This window comes from Catharus ustulatus, chromosome 13 (assembly GCF_009819885.2).
Source record: "Catharus ustulatus isolate bCatUst1 chromosome 13, bCatUst1.pri.v2, whole genome shotgun sequence".
Classification (NCBI taxonomy): Eukaryota; Metazoa; Chordata; class Aves; order Passeriformes; family Turdidae; genus Catharus; species Catharus ustulatus.
In genome coordinates this window covers 14,942,479-14,962,498 of record NC_046233.1, presented here as the reverse complement: position 1 = coordinate 14,962,498, position 20,020 = coordinate 14,942,479, and the positions used below count along the sequence as shown (strand labels likewise).

General features: G+C 58.1%; 2 protein-coding genes across 2 annotated transcripts; one reads left to right on the top strand and one right to left on the bottom strand.

The window, feature by feature from the left end:
* Positions 1–456: 456 nt before the first annotated feature.
* On the top strand, positions 457–3,819 carry GNAT1 (G protein subunit alpha transducin 1). Its single transcript, XM_033071270.1, has 8 exons — positions 457–678; positions 2,083–2,125; positions 2,256–2,397; positions 2,469–2,626; positions 2,709–2,837; positions 2,921–3,050; positions 3,136–3,289; positions 3,521–3,819. Exons 1-8 carry the CDS (start codon positions 573–575, stop codon positions 3,709–3,711), a joined length of 1,053 nt encoding a protein of 350 aa, XP_032927161.1. The 5' UTR covers positions 457–572; the 3' UTR covers positions 3,712–3,819.
* Positions 3,820–4,824: 1,005 nt separating this feature from the next.
* GNAI2 (G protein subunit alpha i2) lies at positions 4,825–19,712 on the bottom strand. Its single transcript, XM_033071269.1, has 9 exons — positions 19,543–19,712; positions 11,212–11,254; positions 10,918–11,059; positions 10,556–10,716; positions 7,980–8,108; positions 6,796–6,925; positions 6,405–6,558; positions 5,849–6,055; positions 4,825–5,711 (listed from the first exon to the last, which is right to left on the bottom strand). Exons 1-8 carry the CDS (start codon positions 19,658–19,660, stop codon positions 5,865–5,867), a joined length of 1,068 nt encoding a protein of 355 aa, XP_032927160.1. The 5' UTR covers positions 19,661–19,712; the 3' UTR covers positions 4,825–5,711; positions 5,849–5,864.
* Between the last annotated feature and the right edge of the window lie 308 nt (positions 19,713–20,020).

Here is a 20,020-nt window from a genome sequence, read left to right as displayed (position 1 = left end):
ACTGTGGGGAGTGCCCCTGGGGACACTGGCACGGCTTACTGGGGTGGGGCAGTGGTCACTGGTCCGGAGCAGGGGGTACGGCCGGGTGAGATGGGGCGTTTGCTCCCACTGTGACCAGATCCCAGCAGACATGTCCCCCAATTCTAAACCCCTGAGGTCCACAGCAAAAGTGGAGATAGGCAGGAGGTCCCACTTGCCCCAAGGTGGCCGGGTCACGGCCCCAGCCCAGGGTGGAGGCAAAGCTGAGGACTGGTCGGGCTGGGCCCCCCCCGGCAGAAGCGCTGACACCGAGAACCGCGGGATTGCTGAGCTCAGCCCGCTGCAGATTGAAGGGGGTTTATCGGGGGGGGCCTCGCTTAAGCCCCGGGTGCTGAGCGCAGCCCCCCGGCAGGCGGCCCCCGGGACCTTGGCCCCATCCTTGTCGCACAGCGGGTGCGCGGTGCTGGCAGCGGCGGCGGGGAGCCGGGAGCCGGGAGCCAGCGCTGGAGGCGGCAGGGAGCTGGAACTCGCTGCCCATCTTGGTGCTGACCTCCAAGGAGCGGGTGGTGAACCGCAGGGCTGCGGGGCTGAGCATGGGAGCCGGGGCCAGCGCCGAGGAGAAGCATTCCCGAGAGCTGGAGAAGAAGCTCAAGGAAGACGCTGAGAAGGATGCCAGGACCGTCAAGCTGCTGCTGCTGGGTAAGGGGGAGACAATACCCTGGGGACACCCCATCCTTTGTGCATCTCATCCCGACAGCCCCTGAAACCCACCAACACCCCTCAACCCAACCAGCACCCCTCAACACAACCAACACACCCCACAGCTGCCCCTGAACCCAACCAGCCAATCCAACATGCCCTTGCCCCCAGACGGACCCCCAAACCCAAGCAGCCCAGCCTCACAACATTCAACATTCTCCTCACTCACCCAGGACCCTTAAAACCAAGCAGTCCACCCCAACATGACTCCTATTCTCAGCAGCCCTAAACCAAACGTCCCCATCTCAATAGCCCACCCAATGTTTCCCTGATACCTCCAGCACCTTTAAACCAAACCAGTGCAACCCAGGAATGCCCCCAACAGCCTCGCACTTCCAGGCATCCCTAAAACCAACCAACCATCCCCAGGAAAACACCCAAAGTTTCCCTGACCCCACTCTAATCACTTCAACAGTCCCCAGACCCCTGCTCCTGAGCACCTCTAAACCCCCCTAGTCAGCCCACCTTATCAGTCCTCTGACCTCCACAGCATCCCTAAAGCCCACCCAATGTTTTCCTCTCTCTCTCAGCACCCCTAAACCCAACCAGCCACCCCAACAACCCCCCATTCCCAGGATCCCCAAAACCAGCTCATCCCAACTTACTCAACACCCCCTACCAAGCACCCCAAACACAACAGATCATCTTAACAAGAAGATGAGATCCTGAGATCCTAAGGTCCTAAGATCCACCCTAAGATCCTCTGACTTTGATATATTCCTGGATCCAACCAGCCCACCTAACATGCCCCACCTCCCAGGTCCCCCTGCCCCAACCGAGGGCTCTCAAGAGCCTTCACCAACACCACCTATCACCCCCTCAGCCTGTCAGCACGCCTGCCCCATCCTCCTAGGGAACCCCCTGCAGCCCATACCACCACCCCATGTCTGTCCCTGCAGCCCCCTTGTGCTGTGTGTCTCTCCCAGTCCTTCCCAGTCACCCAGGGATGCCTGAGGATTGGGGTGCTGTGTATGTGGTGGGGTGGCATCACTGTCCTCACAACCTGGCCCAGGACACATCCCCCTTCACAGCCAAAAGTTTGGGGCATTAGGTGGTGGGTGGCAGGGTTGCAATGCCACCGTGTCCCCAACCCCTCCCTTGGGCTCCTGAGAGTGTCCCTGGCTGAGCTGCCTCAGATCCCATTAGACGCAGCGGCTCAGCCTAACCTTAATGCCACTGGCACTAGGCTGTTAATCCCCCTGCACACCCTGAGCCATGGACCTGGCACAGCCAACGGTGCCTGCAGCCATTTCAGGCACCAAGGTTGTCAGTGAGCCAGCACAGGGCTCAGCTGGGAGTGCCCATGGCATGGGCACCACCATGACCCGTGTTTTGTCCCCTTAGGAGCAGGGGAGTCGGGGAAGAGCACCATCGTCAAGCAGATGAAGTAAGTGGAAGTGGGGGGTCACTTGATTGTGCCCGCCTGCACAGTGTCTGCCCCGTGCCACTGCCATGGGGGGCATCCATCGCTCCATGGCACCCAGCTCAGCCCCATGCCTGTGATCTTCCCTGGCCAGGATCATCCACCAGGACGGTTACTCGCTGGAGGAATGCCTGGAGTTCATTGCCATCATTTACAGCAACACTCTCCAGTCCATGCTGGCCATCGTGCGGGCCATGACCACCCTCAACATCCAGTATGGAGACACGGCTCGCCAGGTGAGGAGCATTCCATGTTGGGCAGGGGTTCCCCCCAGTCCCCAGGCCCCACTAACCCCTCTCCCGCACAGGATGATGCCCGTAAGCTGCTGCACCTCTCGGACACCATCGAGGAGGGGACCATGCCCAAGGAGATGTCAGAAATCATCGGACGGCTCTGGAAGGACTCGGGCATCCAAGCCTGCTTTGACCGCGCCTCCGAGTACCAGCTCAATGACTCTGCGGGCTAGTACGTGGGCTCGGGGAGTGTGGGTGTGGGAGGCATGAGGGAATTCCAGCCCGTGTCTCATGCCCACCACGTGCCTGGCCAGCTACCTGTCAGACCTGGAGCGCCTGGTGACCCCCGGCTACGTCCCCACAGAGCAGGACGTGCTGCGTTCCCGTGTCAAGACAACTGGCATCATTGAGACACAGTTCTCCTTCAAAGACCTCAACTTCAGGTGGGGGCCAGGTCCCCAGTGAATGCTGATGCCAGGGGGTGAGCAGGGAGTGGGGGGTGCTGACCCTCCCTTGTCCTCCCCAGGATGTTTGACGTGGGCGGACAGCGCTCAGAGAGGAAGAAGTGGATCCACTGCTTTGAGGGTGTGACCTGCATCATCTTCATCGCGGCTCTCAGTGCCTACGACATGGTGCTAGTGGAGGATGATGAAGTGGTGAGGAAGGCTCACCACCTCACATTCCCTCTGCTTTGTCCCCACCATGATTTGGGCATCACCACGGGGCTGTGTCTGTTTGCAGAACCGCATGCATGAGAGCCTGCACCTCTTCAACAGCATCTGCAACCACCGCTACTTTGCCACCACCTCCATCGTCCTATTCCTCAACAAGAAGGACGTCTTCCTGGAGAAGATCAAGAAGGCCCACCTCAGCATCTGCTTCCCCGACTATGACGGTGAGTGTGGCAGTGGCTGCTGTGGTGGGTGCTGCTGGAGGGCTGGGTGCCACCACCCCCGCAGGACTCCCCCACCAGGTGTCCTCAGCAGCCCATGCGAGTGGTGGCTCATGAGCCTTGTTGAGGGACATGCAAGGTTTCCCCACCCGAGGGAGCACTGGGCAATGCTGGGCCGGCACTGGTGGGGGATAACAGCCCAGGAAGGGATCCTGCTCACTGCCACACCACCAGGTCCCAACACCTACGACGATGCGGGCAACTACATCAAGCTGCAGTTCCTGGAGCTGAACATGCGGCGGGACGTGAAGGAGATCTACTCCCACATGACCTGCGCCACCGATACCGAGAACGTCAAGTTCGTCTTCGACGCCGTCACTGACATCATCATCAAGGAGAACCTCAAGGACTGCGGGCTGTTCTGAGCCCCAGGCGAGCGTCCCCTCCCCTGGGGCCCAGCACTGCTGCTGACCCCATCCCACCTCCACAACCATCTCCGCTTGCTGCAGCCCCTGGGATTTGACCTGCTCAGCTCCAAAGCCACTCCTGGTGAAGAGGGAAGGGGTGGGGGAGGGCGGCCATTATCTCACTCCCCCTCCCCACCAATTCTCCCACAGTCAGCACTGTGGGGCCCCCAGTTCTGCTGGGGGTCTCAGGAGCTCCAGGTCCTAGGGATACCTGGATGACCCTGGATACAGAGTGCTGGATGCTTTCAGGTGCTGCAGGTCCCTGGGTAGCCCTCAGAGCTGTGGGGTACAGGGATTCCCTTGGGTGCTGAGGGTTCTTGAGTACCCCTTGGAGCAGAAGGGTGTTTGGGGGTCCTGGGTGTCCCTAGGTATTTGAGGGATGCTGGGGTGTCTCTGGGTTCCCTTTAGAGCTGAGAATTGCTGGGGGTTCCCAGATGACCCTTGGCACTGGGCAGACTGGGGGGTTTTGGGTGGCCCTTGGTGCTGGGAGTCCCTGATACCCCTTGAAGCTGAGTGGTGTTAGGGGATCCCTTGGGTGCTGGGGGGGTCCTTGTTGCCCTCTGAAGCTCTGGGTGCTGGGATGGTCCCTCAGGTGCTGCTGGGTGTCCATGAGTACAACCTGGAGCTGGGGGTGCTAGGAGTCTCCAGGAACGCCTTGGAGCTGGGGGTCCTTTAGGTGTGAGGTGTCCATGGGTGATCCCTGTGGGCTGCTGGGTTCAAGGCTACATCTCCCTCTGGGCTACAGATCATTGGGTGTTCCTGAGTGCTAGGTGTCCCTAGGGACTGTGTGCCACCATGCCACCACAGCAGAGCCAGGGGGTTGTCATGTGTTTGTTCTCCCCCACTCCACAGCCCTTCGGTGTAGGGCTCAGCCCTGCAGCAGCATCCCAGCCACATCCCCAAGGGTCCCACCACTGCCCTCACCTCCCACCACCAGGGGCTTCTCCTGACCCCAGGGAAATGCCAACCCACCTTTTGTCCGTCTCCAAGCCCCAGGGACCACCCCAGCCCTCCCACAGAGGTGAAGCCCCCCTGCCCACACCCATGTCACACAGGGCGTTCCAGTATACATAATCTTTCTCACTTTTTTTTTTTCCTTTCTACGTTTTATTATTTCAAACCATGTGAACAATTTGGTAAAACATCCTGTGGGAAAAGCGACGCCGCAGGCACCGGCTGAAGGGTCCCCCTGGGCTGGGGGACAGCGGGGGCCGCTCTGTACAGCGGGCTCTCCTCGCCCAACGCAACAGCTAACCCTAAAAACTAGGCTTAGAAAGAGGGGGGGGATAGAGGCAGTGGGCAGCACCCCCTGCCCACCCTCCTGCCTGAGCTGCCCCTCGGGATGGAGGCAGCAAGGCGGGGTGGGGTGCAGACCCTCCCCCCCAAAGGCACACGGTTGGGGGGTGGGCTGGCCATGGAGGATGCCACCACCACGTAGCACTTGATGCTTTTAAATAGTTTGGTAAAAAGATTTTCTTTAAAAAGTAACCTGTCCCCAACCGGTGTGGTGTGGTTTTTTTGCATGATTTTGGGTTTGGTTTTGTTGTTTTTTTCGCTTTTTTTTCCTTTTTTTCTTTCTTCTTTCTTTCTTTTCTGGTTTACTAAAAGGAATGTCATCGGTCGTGTTTGTGGCTGGGTGGGCATCCCCAAGGGGACCCTGTGCCCCCGTGCCAGCAACACTTGCAATGTAAACAGTGAGAGCGCCAGGGCTCGGAGTGAATGAAATGGGGGCTGGAACGGTTCAGGGGGTACAAACCAAGATTAAAACCTTGTCTTCCCTGGAAGGGCAACGCCGGCGAGGAGGAGGACAATGGTGGGGGGGAAACACCTGTGGCAGGGGGTACATGGGCCCTGCCACTGTGCTGGCACTCAAAAAGTCTCTTTATGTGGTGGGTAGAGGAATGAATCTGAAGAGAAGCAGGAGTGGGAGAGATGGCATGGTCCTTCCTTTGCAGCTCCTAGGAGAGAGAGGTCATGAGCAAGGGAGGGTCTGCGGACAGGGTGGCCTGCAGCTGGCAGGCTGTGCCCAGCCCACCCGTGGAGGATGGTCCATGACCACCCCATGTGAGGAGCCACCACTGAGACCAGCACCCACCTGGGCAGCGCCACCCTCAGAAGAGACCACAGTCCTTCAGGTTGTTTTTGATGATGACGTCGGTGACGGCATCAAAGACAAACTGCACGTTCTTGGTGTCTGTGGCACAGGTGAAGTGGGTGTAGATCTCCTTGGTGTCCTTCCTCTTGTTCAGGTCCTCAAACTTGCTCTGGATGTAGCTGGCTGCCTCGTCATACTTGTTGGCCCCTAGGGAAGAAGAGACACTGGGCTGCCCCACAGTTGCCCACAGCCACCAAAAAGTTTGGGCTTGGCTTGGCCCCCCACAGCCACTGTCCTGTTGCCAAACAGGCTCCAGAGGCAGAATGAGCCTCAGATAACCCCTCTTAGGGCAGCTGCCCCTTATATTGCATCTGCCCCCATCTCCTAGAGCACCCCAAACACAACCACACCCCACTTACTGCCCCAACCCACTGCTCCATGGGCACAGGAGAGCCAGCATCTCTGTCCCTAGCACCTCCTGCTACCCTGCCTGGGGTAAGGCACCACCCACTGCCCCTGCCAGGAGGGCAGGGGGCACTGAGGGTCCCAGTGGTACCTGTGTACTCGGGAAAGCAGATGGTGAGGGAGCTGTGCACGATCTTCTCCTCAAAGAGATCCTTCTTGTTGAGGAAGAGGATGATGGAAGTGTCTGTGAACCACTTGTTATTGCAGATGCTGTCAAACAGCTTCATGCTCTCATGCATCCGGTTCTGGCAGGGAAGATGGCAGTGTGAGTTGGGCAAGGACCCCCAGGCAGCTCCCCAAACCCCACTGCTCCTCAAACTACCAACCCCCATGCTCCTGCCTTCCTGGACAGGGGATGCCAATGGCCCTACAAGGCTTGGGTCACACTGGTCAGGGCACTGGTGGCCACCAGAGGAGGAACTGCTCCCCCAGCCCCCCATGGAGGGGATGGCTCCTGGCACTGGTTCCATCCCATGACTCACCATTTCCTCATCCTCAGCCAGCACCAGGTCATAGGCACTCAGGGCCACGCAGAAAATGATAGCTGTCACCCCCTCGAAGCAGTGGATCCACTTCTTCCGTTCCGAGCGCTGGCCACCCACATCGAACATCCTGCAGCAGGAGAGTGATGCAGGGATGGACAGCACCTCCCGGCCCCACCGCCCTCACCCCATGCCCTGTCTCAGTGTCCCCAGCTGCCCAGAGCAGCAGCAGCAGGCTCATTTCCCAGCTGAAGCAAATCCCTGACATGAGCTGGGGTAGGATCAGGCCGCCTTTCCCAGGAGGTGTCAGTGTCATGTTCCCCAGAGACCTGCTCCAGAGCAGGCACAGCAGGGCTTTGCCAGAGACCTTGGACCAAGGGGAGCCAAGTCACTGTGGGCTCAGCAGGACTGTGGCAGCAGCAGGGCTCAGGGATGATCCCGATGCACCATGTGCCTCTCCCATCACGGGCAGCAGGGGATGCCCTGCCTCCATGGAGAAGAGCCCAGCAGTAGCATTCCACAGCTCCTGCCATGCCCACTGCCAACTGCTTGGCTGGCAGGAAGGCTCCCCCACTGGGACACATTGCATTCCCCCCAGACCACCCCCACTGCCACCTCCAAAGCGCTGCCCTGGCAATGCACAACCAAGAGTTTCCATCCCATCAGGGTGGCATCGGGGTTCCTGCAAGCCCCCCACATTCAGAGAGGATCCCAGCAGATCTTTCTGACATCAGCTCTGTTGCCATGGGACTAAATTCCCTGGGGATGTGCACAATGGAAGCTTTTTGCCTCTGAAACTGGAGCCCTGATTATTTCCCGTGAGTTTTCAGTGGAAAGCAACCACGGGGTGCCAGCAAGCAGCGTTGCCACTGCCTGACCCCAAGACCCCAGCTCCTGTCCAGCGCCCTTCCTGGGGCGGAAGCAGCGTCACAGCAGAGGGAGGAGGGATGCCTTCCCCCTCCCCTCCTCGCCAGAGCCTGGATCCGCCCCCAGGCTGAGCTCTGTGAAGTGTTTTTGAGGCTGTTCCAGCTATTTCAGCGGTTTCCGCTCTCTGAGGCGGCAGTTCCCGCCATGAGCAAACCAAGAGGTGGGGAGAACTGAGTGCACGCATGGCCCATCCCAGCACGGGGAGGAAGGGGTTTTTTTGCTTTCAAAAAGGCAAAAGGGAAAGAGGTCAGACGTACTTGAAGTGCAGATCCTTAAAGGTGAAGTGAGTCTCTACGATGCCTGTGGTCTTCACCCTGGTACGCAGCACATCCTGCTGGGTGGGGATGTAGTCAGCACGGGCTATCCTCTCCAGATCATTCAGGTAGCTGGGGACAAAGAGGAAAGGTGCTGTGAGAGCTGGACTATGGGACATCCCCACAGTGGCCCAGAGTCCCCTGTCTATTTCCCAGCATTGTTCAGTTGGAGTGGTCAGTGCCAAGCTGGGATGCACAGCAGAGGCCCCATGTGCATCCTGGGGTCACCCCATGTCCCTGCCAGACACAGGCAGGGCAGGACACCAGTGGCCAGGGTGACACGGGACACACAGGACTCAGGGACTGAGGGCAGAGTGCTGGCACTGGGAGCCAGGCAGAGGATGCAGCCAGGGCTGGGGGGCTCACCCCGTTTCCCTGGCCATTTGCACAGGGGGGAAATGGCAAGAGGAAAATATTCAGCGCTATGGCAACCAGCCACAGTGCCGGCGGAAACAATCGATGGCGCCATGCCATTTATAGTCAAAAACACAAAGGGACGGCGTCCTGGGAGGAAGCAAGAGGCGGGAGGCCAGAGAGACAGGGAGCAGCGCCGTGGGGGGCTGCAAATGTCCCGAGCCCCCTGGGGAGCATCGCCTGCCCTGCTGCCCTGCAGGGTCCCAGCAGAGATGGTGGCCGGGTCCCCAGTGTGCAACATCCCCTGGGACTGATGAGGGCTGCTGGGGGGATCAAGGCAGGTTTTGATTTCTCCAGCTCACATTGCTTTAATTGGGTTACTACAAACGGGCTCTTTTAAGCAAATTAGGCTTGTCTTAATTAAGGCATTTGTGGCCCTGTAATCTGGTGAAAGCCAGATTACAGCCCGCGAGGCCATAGGGATCCTTGGCTCCGACGCAGCACGGCCACTCGCCAGCTCCTGGGAAACCCTGCAGCGTGACAGGGCAAGGCCAGAGCTGGTGGTGCCCCAGGAGCCTGCTGTGGGTGTGAGGGTGGGGGACCTGCACGTTACTGCCGCAGAGCAGCTCAAAAACAGCCGGAAACACACATGGCCTCTGGCTGACAAAAAACAGGAAACGCCACAGCAGGGCCCTGTGCAGCACCACAGGCTCCTGGACATTGCATCAAGCCCCGGGGTGCTGGTGAGCACCATCCTGGCACCCCAAACTCCTGGAATCCCAAGAGGCAGATGAGGAACAGGATGGGGGCTGCTGTGCTGCAGAGGGCTGGGGCACAGGTGGGCTGTGTGCTGGGCACGGCATACGGCTCCTCATTCCCAGACTGTCCTGTTCCAGTAGCACTGTGGGCACATCACCCTTGTGAGATGGGAAGGGATTGGTCACTGCACAGGCATCTCCACAGGGCTGGAAAAAGGCTGGAGCAACAGCTTGAAGGTGCTCCTAATTAATGGCTGTCCAACCCCCCACCATGTGCTAAACGCTCCATAATGGCACTGACAGTGACAGGCACTTGGCAGACACTGTGCAGATACACCTGCTCCAAGTGTGTGTGCGAGCTCCCTGGCACCCTGGGTGTCCTGTGCTCCCAAACCAGCACCCGCTGCCAGGGAAATGGCAGTGCTGGCTGGAGAGTGATGGGGCTGAGCAGACAGGGGCTGGGGAAGCAGGGTGTGTGCCCGTCAGGAGGAAGTGAAAGCTGCGGGTGCTGGGGGAAAGAGCTGACAGGAGCTTCTCCAGGTTTGGTGCTTGCCAGGAGCTTTCCTGCAGTCTCTTCCCCACAGTGACCTCAGTGCTAAAGAGGGACCTGACATTGCCATGCATGAGGGGATAGCTGGGGAAACCACTTGCCCTGGGATGGCAGTGAGTCCCAAGAGTGCAGGATCCCAGGCAAGGTCAGGTGTGGGTGTTCCTGGCAGACCATGAGCTCCCCCAACTCTGCTTTACCATAAGGAGTCTGGGTGAAGAGGGTAGGAGGGCACTCTGCAAGCTGAACACAGACTCAGCTGTGTTGCTCTCTCCAGCCAACATTAGGCAGATTAACTTTATTTATTAATCTCTTCAAGGATAAATCCAACCAGCTGCAGCAATTTATCCACCTAAACACCAATTTGCTGGGTAATGCACAAGCACAAGCCTTTCTGTATAAAAACAGTTAAAAGGAAAAAAAAAAAGCCTCTTGAGCATCCTACTCATCCTCTTCAGACCTAAGTCTCCCCAGGGCTTTCCTTGGGAATTTTTCCTGCCTTGACAGCCCATGAAGGGTGATGAGGATGGGCAGGACCCTGGCTGTGCTCAGGAGTGGGGAGCCAGTGAGAGCATCTCCTGAAAAGAGGAGTGGAGACAGAGCAGTGGCAGGAGGGGGATGCCCCAGTGCCCCCCCTCCCAGGGTACACAGTACCCAGCCAGAGAAGGAAACAGCTTTCGAAACATCCGCCTTCCCAGTTCCGCTCCAGCTCAGCCCCAGCACCACGCGGGAAGTGGCAGCACCAGCTCCTAAGCCTGGTGACGGTGAACAGCAGCCCATGAGGGGATTTTCTGCTGCTTGATAAAAGCACTGTGGCTCACAGGGCTCAGCTGAGGTGGGGCAGAGGAGGGGGTACTCACTAGGCAGCAGAGTCGTTCAGCTGGTACTCTCGGGAGCGGTTGAAACAAGCCTGGACCCCGTTGTCAGCCCACAGTCTCCGGATGACGTTGGCCAGGTCCTCTGGCATGATGCCCTGCTCCTCAGCAGTGGAGGAGAGCGCAAACAGCTGCCGAGCATCATCCTGCAGGAATAAAACAGCTTGAGCATTGGCACAGACTTACTGAAGCTCACTCTGCCCCAAAGGACCTGATGGGAGCCCACCGGGGAACAGCCGGGCTTGGGCTGAGCCACCTTTAATCCTAGTCCAGTTTTGGGCACATCTGTTTTAGCCACACAGAACCCCCATCCCTGCCAGGCACAGTGGGAGCAGGAAGGCACCCACCGCTCTGGAGGAGTCTCCAAAGTCAATCTGCAGGTTCCCCATTGCCTTGATGATAGCCATAATGGACTGGATGGTGTTGCTGTAGACTACAGCTTTGTACTGCCGGCACTCCTCCTCTGAGTAGCCATCCTCATGGATGATCCTGGGGGAGGAAAGAGACATAGGCAAAGTCAGCCCTTTGTGGGGTACCCCAGGCTATTGCTCCCCACCCACGTTCTGTCAGCCACAGGTTTTGGAGCCTGTGGCCAGGGCCTGAGCAGTGTCAGCCAGAGTGACAGTGCAGGGACGACTCACTTCATCTGTTTGACGATGGTGCTCTTCCCAGACTCGCCAGCACCTGTGGAGAAATGAGAAGGGATGAGGTCTTGTCCACAGCCAGGAACCCCTACCCTACCACCCCCCAGACTAAGGAGGGAATGCACAGGTGCTTCAGCCATTGGAGAAGCAGCATTAGTCAGAGCAGATGACTGGATGTGCACTGGAAACGCCAGGACCAAGAAACAGGGAACAAAAGGAGAGCCTGGGGGGTCCTCACAACAGTTCCCAAGGGAAGAAATGACATCTGCTCTGGACCAGGAAAATGGCATCAACACACTAACATTTTCCCCATAGTCCTAGCATGCCACAACTGACTGGTAATCCTGGCTTTGGCTGAACCTGAGAATCCCCCGTGATGAGGGGGATGAGCTCTGTCCATCACCTGCCATCCCATCTCCAGGCAGAATCTGACATGCCGCATCCCACATCCCCTCTGTGCTGGGGAACAATGGAGTACCAGCCCCACTGCATATCCACAGCTGGAGGCAGCAGCAGCCAGGATGCAGCGATGCTTATGCCACAAGGTACAGGCAGGGAACTCGGGAGTAAGTTGCCACCTCCACCAGCCAGCTCAAACGATCCCAGCGGGCTCAGCCGCCCCCAGATTGGTTCTTAAATAGCATGCACTTCCCTGCCTGCCAGGTCCTGTGCCCCAGCCTGCTGTGGAGGCGGCTGCCAGCAGGGAAAGCCGATGGCTTTTGGGGTCGTTTTGTTTTTCAGCATCTAAACGCACGGTTCCTTGAGTTCAGCGAGAAGCCAGGATGCCTAAGGTCCTCCTTCCCCCACCCTGTCCCCCCTAGGGACGTCACCCCACTCAGGCAATGCGCAGCTCAGCCCGGCCCTCCCTCCACAGGCTGGGAAGCAGGGAAGAAGCAAATTCACCCTGGCTGCAAGAAAGGGGAAGCTGAAAGGGGAAGCTGAAAGAAAGGGGCATGTCTCTTGTCCCCTCTCTGTGCAGGGAGTGTCACAAGATGGATGAATGCCTGGTTTGACTTGCCCCAGGACACCCAGCAGGACGAGACCCCTTTGGCTGGGGGGCAGTGTGGTCCCTGCCTCTGGGTACACATCCCAGAGGATCTCCCAAGCCAAGTCCATCCCTGTGTCCTCTCACAGCCCTTTTTGCGGGTCCCCCCAGTGCGGCTCTTGGCCATGGAGATGCCCTTACAGGGGGCCCCAAGCACGTCTGTGCCAGCATGGCCGCAGAGGAGGCAGAGATTACAGAGGATGTTAAATTTTTTTTTTTTTTTTAAAGCAGATTATGCTAAAATTAACTGGGAAAAACAGGGCCCATCGTGCCAGCCGAGACATGGCAGCAGGGAACAAACTCCTTCTACGTATGTCCCTGGCTTGAACACCACCCAGGTGACAGGCATGCACCCCACAGACATCACTGTGGGCTGTGCTCAGGGCATGGAGCACCCTGATGCTGGGGCCATTCTGAGGCTATAGAGACCCTGTATTTACCACTCGAGGAGCCTGCTCCACGGTTCCCATGCCCTGTGTGCCAAGGGAGGGGCTGTGCTCAGCTCAGAGGTCACTGTTCAGCACAGCAGGGGCTCTCCTCCCTCAGCACCCTCAGGATGCTGACGCAGCACCCGGCACAGCCCGGTCAGTGCTCGTGGTCAGTGCTGGCAACTCCTGCCTGAAGCTGGGAGCAGGGGGGGAAGGACTCGGCGTAGCCCTTCATTTTTTCCATTAAATACCTCTGGTTTCTAACACCATCCCATACCACTGGGTCCAGTGGCCAGAGCCAGTGGCATTAATCCAGTCCTTTCTCAGCGGGTGCCTGGACAGGGAAACTGAGGCACGTGGCAAGCACGAACCCGGCTTATCAGCATCTCTGAGGTGAGGTGCCAGACAGCCGTCCCCAGCTCCTCCTCTCTCTGACCCTGCCTGACAGTTTCTCCCTGCCAAGAGGGAACAACCCCTCCGGGGCCTCCTGCCTTATCCCGGTAGGGTGACAGTCACAGGGTGACCATCACCGAGGCTGGCTATTTCCTTTCAAATTTCCTCCACATCTCCCGGCTCCTTCCCTGCTCCCTGAGGAAGGCAGCCATGTTCCAAGTCAGCACCTCTGCCTCCCATCAGGAGCTTGCCCAGCACAAGAGCCTGTACACTTGCAGCGAGCAGGAATTTGCACCTGAATTATCAGCCCCTCTCCCCACACGGGGGGCCCTTCCCAGCCCCCTCCATGAGTGCAGCGGAGGGGAAGGGTTTCCAATCCCCGGAAAACCCCAGCTGCCGCCCATTCAGCCCCAAAACAATTCCTGGGCTGGATGCCAACCGCCAGCTTCCACCCTCCAGCCCAGCCCAGGCAGGACGAGGCAGTATCAGAGGAGCTCTGGACTCCTGTGCTGGGATCGGGGTGGGGGGAGATGGAGACCCCCCCACTACCACGGGCTGACCCCACGGCTGTGCTTCCTCCAGCCCTGCCTCTCTGCAGGCAGCGCTTGTTCCCAGGTCAGCGCCTGGCAAAAACAGGAGAGCTCTCTCTTGGGCTCATTTCCTCCTTTTTTTGTTAAAAATAATCCTCAAAAATTTAAAATAAGCAAGCAGCTGCCTGGCTCCAGAACTCCCTGCTATTCCACTGGCAAAAACTTTATTGAGTCAACATATATATTTTGCAGCCCGTGATTTATGATGCTTTCTGGGCAGCAGATATTTAGTGCAATATATGCACATAGTTCTGGGCAGCACATACGTAATCCCTGTATTTTAGGAGCTGGCCACAGGTTTCAGGATCCACCTCACCCCGCATCACTGACAGAGGATTTTCCATTTTTCCACACGGCACCATCCTTTCAAATATTCAGGCATAGATGGAAGCAATGCATAGCTGGAAAATTCCCATTATGGGGGAAAAACTGGAATTCAATCTGCCAGCAAGTCCAGAGCCATCCCCATCCCCAGCACCCAGAGGCCCATCCCCTGCTGCTGTCCCGGCAAGCTTTCCCAGCCTGGCAAACAGCAGCTATTATTTGAGCATATATTGCAGCTATTATTTGAGGATTTACAGATGGGTTTTCGTTCTGGACAAACCCACCAATCCCTTTCCCCTCAGGACAAACAGACGGCGGGACAGAGGCACAGCTGCAGAGCCCACCCACCTTGGCACCTGTGGGGCCCTCACTGTCAAGTGGGATGGACAAAGGGGTGTGTTACAAGCACAGTTACCCTAAAGACTCAAAAACTAATAACAAAAAGAGATTCCCCTCGACATTTTCCTTCCTACCCAAAATAGACGGAAAATTGCTGTAAAAATAATCACATTTTTTTAAAACCCCACAGTGACACAGGGCGTTTTTCCCAAGGGCCATCCCATTCCAGCACAGGGCTGGCCGCTTCCCAGAAGGAGCCGTGCATCGTTGGCTGGTTGAATGCCACGTCCTCAGGCAGGACCTCAAAAAACTGGGAAGTGCAGACCCCCTGTCCAAGGCAGTTGATAGACATGCAAAACAAAAAAAACCCTCACAAAAAGAAATAAAATAGAAATAAATTGTCAGCACGAAGGATGCTCAGGGTACACAGGGAGGAGGTGGGCTAGGGATGGTTCCCCAGGGGGAGCAAAGAAAATGCACCCTCAATGCCAACAAGCTCACAAACTGGACAAAACTATCCTTTTGCTGGGCTTTTTCTAGGAATCCTGACACTTTGCTGCTTTGTTTCTGCCCCTGCCATGGCCAGAGTGCTCCCTCTCCCCCTGCACCACTGCTACCATGTGCCTGGGTGCCATTACCCTGTCCATCCTGCCCTGACAGGATGCTGCCTGCACCCGAATCTCCCCAGCTGGTTTTCTACCAGCAGGATGGAGAATTCACTCAGCTCCCCCAGCTCCGGTGATTCAACCAGTCTCCGGGCCGGAAACCCGCGCTCTGGCCTGGAGCAGGAAACCCGGTGGCTGCGGAAAGGCCAGGCCAGGCTTGGCTACAGCAACAGCGCTTGGGACACAGTGATCCCAGCCCTGGATAGGCTCAGACCATGGGACACCTTCTGTCATAAAGCTACATATATCTATAGGTGAAGATAGATAGATAGATAGATAGATAGATATGTATATATACATGTGTGTGTGTATATACATACACACACACATACACAAGTTAAAATATAAAATGCATTTCTAATGTACATCTATAAAAATATATGTTAAACATACACATATAACCCTGCTGCTTCCCCTGGGCAAAGCCTAAGTGCTCATCTTGGAGCAGAGGGCAGCTGCCCCTAGGACATCAGCAGTGGAGGTATTGTAGTAACACATCCCATCCCAACCTATCCCAAGCCCATACAGCAGCTCCAGGGGGTTGGATGTCAGATTCCTCTGGATCTAACAGCACTGAGTTCTTCCCTTGTCCCCTGCACTGTGACACCTCCTAGCCCATCGCAAAAAACAGCACTGGGGCTCCCAGTGTGCCCAGTGAAGGAGGACCCAACCCCTCCAAAAGTCAGGACTGAGGAAGGAGTGGGAACAGAAACAAGCCCCAAGACAGGATGAAGCACAGAAAGCAGGCAGCTCACACAGAACTCAGGGCAGTTCTGGGGCCACGCAACCTCTGAAAGTCACAGCTGGTCCCTCCCTTCCTCTATTTTTATGCAAGCTAAAAAAAAAACCACTGCTTCCGAGCCCTGCCCAGTCACTGTCTGTCCCAGGCAGGATCTGGTACAGGCAGTTCCTACCTGACATACCCTGGTGGGACCACACCAGCAAGGGCAGTGTCCTCATCCCAGGGTCTGCACCTAGAGCAAGCCCCTGGGAATCAACCCACCCAGTGCCTTCTCCACCTCCAACACAGCTGAAAAATCCTTTACTTTTCTAATCATCCAAAGATAAGGAATAAGGGGCTTTGAGCACAGCAATCACTTGCCTGCTGCCAACTCTGGAACATCCCAGCCCTCACAGGTAAGGAGATGGGTTGGCCAGAACTCTGCTGCCCAGCAGAAGCAGTCAGTGACTGCAGGGCTTTGTGTCCTAGTGATGGTGAGGAGCCAACAGTGGCACCAGGAGGTGTTGGAAGTACGGGACAGATGCTCCAGGTGCTTTCAGGTGTCAGTGATAGCTCCTGGCCTCTCTCAGCACCAAAACCATGGGAGACCACTCGTTTCCAGTGGCAGGGAAGGAGACATTCTTTGTCTGGGGGGAATTGCTTTGCCTGGGGGATATGGCTTCATTCAGGGTCTTCTCCCCATCAGACCGGAGCTCCAAACTATCTGGCACACACTCATTTTGCCAGAGCAAACAGCAGAGGAAAATCTGCAGGCAGCAACAGGTGACACAGCAGGAGCAGAGCTGTGCCCACGCCTGCAGAGCTGTGTGCCACTGGGGGTCCTGGCTGCCTCCACCGCACTGACAGCGTGTCCATTCCTCTCCAGCTCACCCACCATGGCAGAGGAAAGGCAGGAGGTGGCTCATGGCCACATACAGAGCACAGCACAGATCTGAGACACCTGCAGCAGTCAGCCCCGAGCCTTCTCTGCTCCTGCCCTCCTGATGCCATCATCACATACTGAGACCAGTGCCTTCCACTCACACCATGCCCTGCCTGGCTGCAGTGCCCCAGCTCCAAAGCTCAGCTGCAGGACACCATGAGTTGCCACCAAAAAATCATGCCACGTTTGGAAGAGACATCTCCTCTTCATGCTGTAGGCTGATGCAGCACAAAGGGTGAAGCTTCCCTCCCTTTTTCTGGAGGAGGCAGGAGGGTTGCAGCTCCCACAGAGGACCCTGGAGCTCTGCCTTGCTGAGAGTGATGAGCTGCGGTGCTCACCAAAAAGCATGAGGTCTCAGTCTCCTCAAAGCTTTCCCTGACCATGGGGGGAAAAAATAAGCCACAGGAATGGTGCAGCAGCAGGGAGGTGGGACCGTCCCCTCAGCACTGAGGTCCCACCTCACAAAGGGGACATGTCACAAGCAGCAGGTCCCAGGGGAGCAGTGCTGGCCCCACCTGCCCAGCCACTCCCTGGCAGCTTGGGAGGATTTTCCAGCCATGGAAATGGGCAGCACTGACCCAAGGCTTTGGTGCTACTGACACCTGAACAGCTGCAAGAGGAAGAAAAAACCCTTTTTTTAACAAGTACAAAAAGAGCCATTTTGCTCTATTTTTGGCTTTAGAAAGCAGCTGAGATCAGAAATTGTGCTCGTAAACACCGGCCCCAGCAGAATAGAGTGCAGACCTCCTCTTCCTCCTCCTGCCTCCACTTCAGGACAGAGCAAGACACAGGAAAGGGATGTCAGCCAGTCAGCCCACATCATAATCCTTGTCACTCAGCGAGCCCCCCAGCTGCTCCTCAGTGATGCTCAGCACCAACAGGATGGGCCCTCCCTACCTGGGCACCTGAGCTGACAGCACCAGGGTGATACTGCCTGGATGGTCCCAGGAGCCTCCCGAGGCTGGAGCTGCCAAACCTCCTCGGCCAGCTACCTCCCCATTACTTCCAACCAGGCAGTGGGCTGAGAGGAGCAGAACTAGCAGCAAGGCCAGCACAGGAGCAGCTCATGGCAAAGAGCTTCTCCACCATCCCACAAATCCCATGGGGTTTCACTCCCCTCACTCTGCCCTCCACAGAAAAAAGTGGGGCAGCGAGTGGGCCCAACCACTGAGCCACCCAGATGGCACAAATCCCCTCCCAATATCCCCAAGATGGGTTCTGCTGCCAGCATTGCTCATGCCAAGGCAAAAAAAACCCAAAATAAAATAAAATGAAAAAAAGACGCACTCTGATAAAGGAGCGTTTTGAGGCATTAATTACGTATTTCTCAAGGCAGGCAGGGGTTGAGCAAATAAAGGCCTGCCGGATTTCAGCGTGACTTCCTGCTGCTGGCAGCTTCCTCTGCAGACAGCAGATGAGCCCAAAGACATTTTCTGTCAGGGATCCCTCTGTCCCGCTGCCCCACGGCGCCGTGGGAGCCTTGCACGCTCCCGCCTCGCACCTGGAGCGAGGCCCTCCCTGGGAATTGTGTACAGGGAATAAAAAGCCCAACTGGGAGTCATTAAGAGAAATAATAAATTAAAATAACACAGTGCTGCCTTGCCCGCAGGCACAGGGCAGGGCTGTGAACGCCCATGGAAGCATCACCAGGGTGCTTTGAAGAGAGCAAGCGGCCCGTTATCAGTACCAAAATCCAGTGTCCGTGAGGCAGAGAGCCCGTGGGCTGTGGGGGACCCTGCCCACGGCAGACAGTGGCCCAAACCCCACAAACCCCCACAGAGAGGGCTGGGGCATGGAGAGGCTCGGGCTGGCCCCAGTGCTCCAGTGGGGAAGGAACGAGGCAGTGGGTGTCTGTCAGCTCTGTTACCTCCCCCACAGCCAGAGGCCAGGGTAAGAGGAGCCCATGGAGGAGTCCAGGGATCCTGGGCAGGTGGGACAGGGTTGCAGGACCTTTGCTGAGGGGGGTCATCCAATAGCAAAGTGGGGATGCCCACACCGTTGTCCCAAAGGGATATGTCCAGACTGGACACTGACAAGTTGGGGTGACACTACCATAGTGAGGTGCCAGCTACTTCTGGGGGGAACCCCACAGCCCAGGACAGGGTGGCACCTGCTCCTGAGGGGCACCCAAGGTTTGCTCTAGGGCCAGCACCCCACTGCCAGTGAGATCCTCAAAGCCTGGAATGGAGCTGGCATCCTGCTCACAGAGGGGTGGGGAAAGAGCCCCACTGTGGAGGGGATCCCCAGGGTCCGCTGTGGGTACAGGGTTCCACTGCTGGGGGGAAACCCGGGGAGCTGGGATGGGGTCAACACCCCACTCTTCAGGGGAATCCTTGGAACCTCCGATGGGGTCAACATCCCAGTCCTGGGGGAAGAGACACCGGGAGCTGGGATGGGGTCAACATCCCATTCCTAGATGGGGGCGATCCGTGGGAGCTGGGATGAGATCAATAACCCCCTCAAGGAGGGAATCCCTAGAATCCCAGATTGGATCAACTTCTCACTCCTGGGGAGAATCCCTGAGATGGGGTCAACACGACTCCTGGGGGAAATCCCAAGGCCTGCTGCCCCATTCATGGGGAAGAACCGGAAGGCTGGGGCGGGGCAGGCCCCCCGTTCTCGGGGACATCCCCGGAGCCCGAGATGGAGCCGACAGCTCACCGTGGGGAGAGCCCGAAGGCTGGGCTGGGGCCAGCATCTCACTCACGGGGGATCCCCGGGGCGGGGCGGGGCAGGGCGCTCCCGGCGCTCGTGCCCAGGACAGCCCCGGGGCCGCGGGGGGCCGGAGGCGGCGAGGCCGCCCGGTTCCGGTAGGGTCGGGCCGAGCCGGGCGAAGAAGCCAGGATGGGGGGGCCCGGGGGTGGGGCCCGGGGGTCTTACCCAGCAACAGCAGCTTCACCTCCCGCGCCGCCTTCTCGCCGTCCTCCCGCAGGTTCTTGTCGATCATGCGAGAGCGCTCGGCGGCCGCCTTGTCCTCGGCGCTCACGGTGCAGCCCATGGCGGCGGCAGCGGCGGCTGCTGCGCGCGCCCGCGGCTCTGCCGGCCCGGCCCGGCCCGCCCCGACAGGCCCCGCCCCGCGCGCCCCGGGGGCGGGGCTGACGGGCGGGGCCGGCTGGGCGGGGCGCTGCCGGGGCGGGGCTGGTGGGCGGGGCCTCAGGGGTGGGGCCGCTGTCTGGCGGCGCGCGGGCCCTCAGGCGGCGGCGGCGGGTAATGGCGAGGGAGGGGCGGGGGGACACGGGTGTGAGGGACGGCAAGGAGGAATGACACGCTGTGACCCGGGATAGAAATGTGCGTGGGACACAGTCTATCCCGGGACAGGCGGACACCGGCCGGGACACGCATGGGGAGGGAGATGGAG